This window comes from Seriola dumerili, unplaced genomic scaffold (assembly GCF_002260705.1).
Source record: "Seriola dumerili isolate Sdu_G_001 unplaced genomic scaffold, Sdu_1.0 BDQW01001504.1, whole genome shotgun sequence".
NCBI lineage: Eukaryota > Metazoa > Chordata > Actinopteri > Carangiformes > Carangidae > Seriola > Seriola dumerili.
In genome coordinates this window covers 115,402-121,429 of record NW_019175759.1, presented here as the reverse complement: position 1 = coordinate 121,429, position 6,028 = coordinate 115,402, and the positions used below count along the sequence as shown (strand labels likewise).

The 6,028-nt window shown below is 45.4% G+C and overlaps 2 protein-coding genes across 3 annotated transcripts in view; both read right to left on the bottom strand.

The window, feature by feature from the left end:
- il7r (interleukin 7 receptor) overlaps positions 1-2,820 on the bottom strand; it is a 15,985-nt gene extending 13,165 nt beyond the window's left edge. The window contains exons 1-2 of the mRNA XM_022768336.1: positions 2,774-2,820; positions 495-592 (exon numbers count right to left, since the gene is read on the bottom strand). Of these exons, the coding sequence (XP_022624057.1) occupies positions 495-592; positions 2,774-2,820 (145 nt within the window). The remainder of the gene's footprint in view (positions 1-494; positions 593-2,773) is intronic.
- A 542-nt stretch (positions 2,821-3,362) lies between these two features.
- The window catches only part of myo5b (myosin VB), a 39,092-nt gene continuing 36,426 nt past the window's right edge, over positions 3,363-6,028 (bottom strand). For both annotated transcript variants that reach the window (XM_022768338.1, XM_022768339.1), the window contains exons 37-39: positions 5,692-5,866; positions 5,531-5,611; positions 3,363-4,670 (exon numbers count right to left, since the gene is read on the bottom strand). In XM_022768338.1, coding sequence (XP_022624059.1) covers positions 4,518-4,670; positions 5,531-5,611; positions 5,692-5,866 — 409 coding nt within the window. In that variant the 3' untranslated portion in view covers positions 3,363-4,517. The remainder of the gene's footprint in view (positions 4,671-5,530; positions 5,612-5,691; positions 5,867-6,028) is intronic.

Here is a 6,028-nt window from a genome sequence, read left to right as displayed (position 1 = left end):
CACACACACACACACACACACACACACACACACACACACACCCACACACACACACACCCACACACACACACACACACACACACACACACACACACCCACACACACACACACACACACACACACACACCAACACATCTACCTGCAGACAGGCAGAGATGGAGCATCTATTTCTGTCTCCACCTCTGCACCTCCACCCGTCCATCAGACCACAGAGTGAAATCTCATGGTGCTGAATTTGAGTGAAGCCACACCAAACTGAGCGAGTGTTTGAAGCTCAGCTTCAGCAGCCACATGAATGTCTCCTGAGCAGCCTCGCTACAAACGCTGCTTCCTGCTTCTCCTCACTTGTTGTTTGTGCTTTTTTGAGCCCAACATGGTCTCCACCTCGTCAGCCCGTCAACAGCCCGTCAACAGTCAGCCAGTCTGACAACAGACGAGTGGAGTTCTGTAGAAAGGTGTTGCACGTTGCACAAACAGACTTGTTCAGAAATTACTCGTCACCACATCCTCTTCCTCGACTCGTTTGTCTTCATCCTTTAAAAACATGATGGCGGCTCCAGACGGAGACCAGAACTCTGAGGTTTCACTGCAGCTTCAGGGAAACAGACCTGAGGGTAAATGATCTGACACCAGGTCTGTCTGTGGAACAACAGGTTTAAACATGGCCGCCGCATGAAGGCCACGACTCAGCGGTTCTTTATCTGCTCTACTACATTTATCTACAGCTGCTATCAGCCCCTCCCCCACGCGCTCTTCTGACTGACTGATGTTTAATTTTATGTAATTGTGCTGAACACAACTTTAATCTTAACGTGTAAACAAACAAACAAACAGACAAACTAATGAAGCTCTTTGATTTCATCGAGACTTTGACTCAGAGATAAAACAGTCAGACTTCAGACAGACTGAGTCTGAATTCATCTGCTGCACAAACATTTTAATTCTTGACTAACTTAAGTCAGACTGTGGTGCAATGCATTCTGGGTACATTTAGATTTTTTTTTAAATAAAAAAATTGGCCAACGTAGGAAACTGTCATTAGTTAGAATTCAACAGTTACAAGACGATTTACTAAAGAGTGAAACAATAAAAAACAAAATGGCCGCTGTCTGTAAAAACTTCTCTGTTCTCTCTCTAACGTCAGCACACCACGTATATGAGCCGTGTTTTTCTGTTTCTTGTTGGTGTGTGCTGCTGGTCAGCGCAGGTGTTACTGATTGTTACCATGGTAACACTGATCTTAGGCCTGAGTTAGTCTGCAGGTGTCTGATGTTTCTGTCTTAGAATGAGTCAGTCTTTATTTTTCTGACTAACATCAGACTGATGTGAAACATCTGTGTGACCCCTTCATACTGTAATAATATCAGTATGAAGGGGTATTATAATTAGCTCATAATGAGCTCATGAATTTCTACTTCCTTGTGTAAAGAGCTGAACTCATTTATAGCTCATTGTATCTGTTGTTAATTGTCTTTGTTTCACTGTTTGGAGCTTGTTGTTGTTGTTGTTGTTGTTGTTGTTGTTGTCTCTTTTTAGACTTTTGGCTAATTGTAGGATATTACCACTTGTGTTGTTTTAGACTGTTTTAATGACATTAAACATGTAAAAGCCAGAACGGGAGAATCACCAACAGCTATAAACTCTCTGTGCAACACAACTTTAAACTGCTGCTCACTAGCTTGTAGCTGGGGACTATTTTCAGTGGCGGATTAATCCACATTTGGTGCTGTGTTGAGTGTTTGTGGCAGCAGGATAGTGTGTGTGTGTGTGTGTGTGTGTGTCAGTGTTTGCAGAGGCTGTGACACCTGAGCGACAGGTAAACCACGGACAGCCTCAGAAACAGCTGCTACAACTGACACAGAGCTGCTGTGGGAATCATGTCTGCTGCATGTTCACACACACACACACACACACACACACACACACACACACACACACACACACAGTCAACTGTGTCTGGTCAGAACTGTCAGTGGGGGCGGGGGTGTTAACAGTATTTTCACTATCTATAATGCATCAAACTGTATCAATATGTGTCTAACAAATACAAACTTTATCATTTACTTTATATTTACTTTGATCCATAAAAATGAAAAACTGAATCATGTTTCATTTGTTCTGAAACTGCAGCATCAAACAGAAAGTCACAGATTTATAATGTATTACAGGAAGTGCAGCTTCATCTCCGTCTGATTTCGGTTTAAACTGAGTCTGTTCTGAAGAGGTCATCAAACACCAGTCATGGTCCCTGAAGGAGCCTGAACCAGATCCACATCTGAGACCTGATCAGGTCCGCAGGCCTTCAGGAACACAGGAACCCTTCAACAGTCTGTTCTGCTGTGTGGTAGAACCTCATTATGTTCTCATGCATCATGGTGGAGAACATTTAGAGCTGAGTTAATGTTAGTAAGTATTTTAGTAAGCTAGCTGGTTCCAACTCTGTGAGCTTGCTAGCTAGCTAGGTGTTATCAGGGAGTAAGTTCATTTCTAAACTGGACTCCAATCAGATGTCGACTCAGATTTAAATTCACAGATTGAATTCAGTGAATTCATTTTTAACCTGACACACTAACTGACAGACACAGTGACTGACAGACAGACACACAGACAGATAGACAGACACACAGACAGATAGACAGACAGACTGACGGACAGACAGACACACTGACTGACAGACAGACACACAGACAGATAGACAGACACACAGACAGATAGACAGACAGACAGACTGACGGACAGACAGACACACTGACTGACAAACAGACGGACTGACCGTTTGTAGACGCTCGTGGTGTCCAGAGGACGATCCTCTGGCGCCATCATCAGATCATCTGTTAGTTGTGACTCATGATTTATCAACATTTTAATTTAATTTATTTTAATTAAAACTCTGTTTGCTAATTAGCTAATGTTAGCATGCCCGTTAACTATTGCACATTCCCCCAGTCATTTTGCAGTGTATGTTTTTGTATTGTTTATATTTTCTAAAATGTTATTATTGGAAATATTTCACTTTATTTTAAATCTTTCTATTTGTATTTAAGCTAGCTGACCTGCTGTGCTTCATCTTCAACTTCATCTTTGTTGACATATTTTTTCTTCTTCTATGTTTATCGTTTTGAACCAAAGTAAATTCCTTTTTTTTTTTTAAACCCTTGTGGCAATAAACCTGATTCTGATGCTAACACGCTAAACTAAGATGGTCAACATCATGTTAGCATTTAGCTCAACTACAGCCTCACAGAGCTGCTAGCATGACTGCTAACAGTCAGTCTGGGGTTTAACACATTAAACATGAGTCAGTGTTTTGCGACGCTGGTCCATGAATCACAAACTGTAATCTGAGACAGTCTGAGCTTCGTTCAGTCACATCAGAGTTTAATGTGAAGAACTTCACTGCAACGTGAAACTTAGAGATTTTCATCCCAAGGAAACAGATTTCAGCTGCTGCATCTTTAATAAAGATCAAAAATCTTGTGGTGAAGCTCTTCACAGGTTTATTCCACTCGCTTCATGAACACGTCAGTTCTACCTTCAACCTCAGGGTTCACACCGTCATCAGCCTGTGACATCACAGTGACAGCGATGAGCCGGCCCCTTTCATTATTCATTAATATTAATTAGTGTCATCACATGATCATACAAATCACACAGAGGAAGAACAGAAATATAAAAGACTGAAGGGTCTGTGTTCTGAGCTGATGATCAATACACCTGATCAGTCTGATCAGAAAAAGGCAAAACAGGAAGACAAAAGAAAAGTATTGATTATTTTTCGATTGAGTGAACAGGAAACATCCTGGTACCTGCTCTGTCACTGAAACACACCTGTGAGAACACCTGTGCTCTGCTCCACTTAGTCGCCTTCTTCATACAGCTGTGACAGATGTGATGATCACGTTTCACACACGCCTGAATCCTGTCGTCCTCAGTCGTTTAACCTCTGACTCAGCTGATCACTGATCACTTTTGTCTCTCATGTTCTATTATCAGACTAAATATTAAATATTCAGGCGAGAGGGGAGAGATGAAGCACCTGAACACAACACGTACCTGTGGCTGATTAAAACAGCTGCGCACAGGTGTCAGGTGACCTGAGCACACCTGCATCAGCCTGTGAGTAAATATCATTTTATACAGGAAGTATCTCTGAGTATTGATGAATTATTGATATTTATTTCAGCTGGGTGATGTTGAAACATCTGTGATTATTTATCTTCTTCATATAGAACCTGAAACACCTGTCACAGCTGCTGAGACCTCCCTGAGCTTTCTGTCACCTCTCACTGACCTTCTTCATCCTCCAGGACACATTCCTGTTCCTTCTGTGAGGTCCTGTCTGTGACACCAAAAAAAAAAGAAGAAGCAGAAGAAGAAAAGAAGAAGAAGAAGAAGAAGAGACTCTGGGCACAGGTGAGTCCTCCTGTAGTGTCTGTGCTGAGGCAGGTGGAGGAGGAAGTGTTGTCCAGTCAGGACACACACTGATGTAAGGATGGTGAGGTGTGTGTGTGTGTGTGTCAGACTCTGATGAGGAAGTCCAGGCCGAGCGAGGCAGGGATGTGCAGCGTCTCCAGGCTCAGGGCGGAGGGCGTGTAGGGGAAGAGGACGGGGAAGGTGTGTTTGGTGTCCACCAGGAGCTGAGGAGGGTCGTTCCTCTCCTGAAGACGGTTCTGGACACAGAGACAGAGACACAGTCAAACAGGAGACACTGGACACACTCACTTTATTAGGAACACCTGTTTAATGCTGGACGAGCGGATCCTCATTAGAACAAGATGAACTGTGGCCATGAAGCTACATGCTACATAATAACACCTGAGCAGGTACAGCACAGGTGAGACATACATGCTGTTCCATTATCTGTAAATCTCCAGCTCCTCAAAGCTACAGTGGGACAGGTGAGACAGGTGAGACAGGTGGGACTGGTATGGTCAGGTGGGGACAGGTGTGGACAGGTGGGACAGGTGGGACAGGTGGGTACAGGCTGGACAGGTGGGACAGGTAAGACAGGTGTGGAGAGGTGGGGACAGGTGAGGACAGGTGGGACAGGTAAGACAGGGGGGGGCAGGTGGGAATAGGGGGGACGGGTGGGACAGGTAAGACAGGTGTGAACAGGTGTGGACAGGTGAGACAGGTGGGACAGGTAAGACAGGTGTGGACAGGTGGGTACAGGCTTGACAGGTGGGACAGGTAAGACAGGTGTGAACAGGTGTGGACAGGTGAGACAGGTGGGACAGGTAAGACAGGTGTGGACAGGTGGGTACAGGCTTGACAGGTGGGACAGGTAAGACAGGTGGGACAGGTAAGACAGGTGTGGACAGGTGGGCACAGGCTGGTCAGGTGTGGACAGGTGAGACAGGTGGGACAGGTAAGACAGGTGTGGACAGGTTGGTACAGGTTGGACGGGTGGGGACAGGTGGTCAGGTGTAAACCGGTTGTGGAGCAGGATGAAACGCTGCAGGTTCAAGTGATGTGATGACTCCTCCAGCCACAAGGGGCGACAGTGAGGACATGAACACCTGAGACTCACCTGGATGTTTCTGATGAACGACACAGTGACTCTTTCTTCGAACTCGTTCAGAGGAGTGTATAGGTTCAGGATCTTCACAATCTGCAGGAGACACATCAGTGGTATTGATCAGGTATTAATCAGGTGGTATTGATCAGGTGGTGTGTGTGATGTCAGCTGACCTGCTGGGTGGTGAGGGCGGAGCACAGCGAGCAGATGGCCTCGCCGTCCTGAGACGTTTTCTTCTTCACCTGCAGCAGCTGAGCGGCCTGAATGATCGGCTCCAGAGTTGCTGCTGCTTTACTCTGATACAGGTTGTTCCCCCGAAGCCACTCCTCCATCTGACTGGTGTTGTACCTTCACACACACACACACACACACACACACACACACACACACACACACACACACACACACACACACACACACACACACAGAGACACATTAATGACTGATAAGTCTGTGTGGTCTGGTCTGGGGGTCTGGTCTGGGGGACTGGTCGGGGGGTCTGGTAGGGGG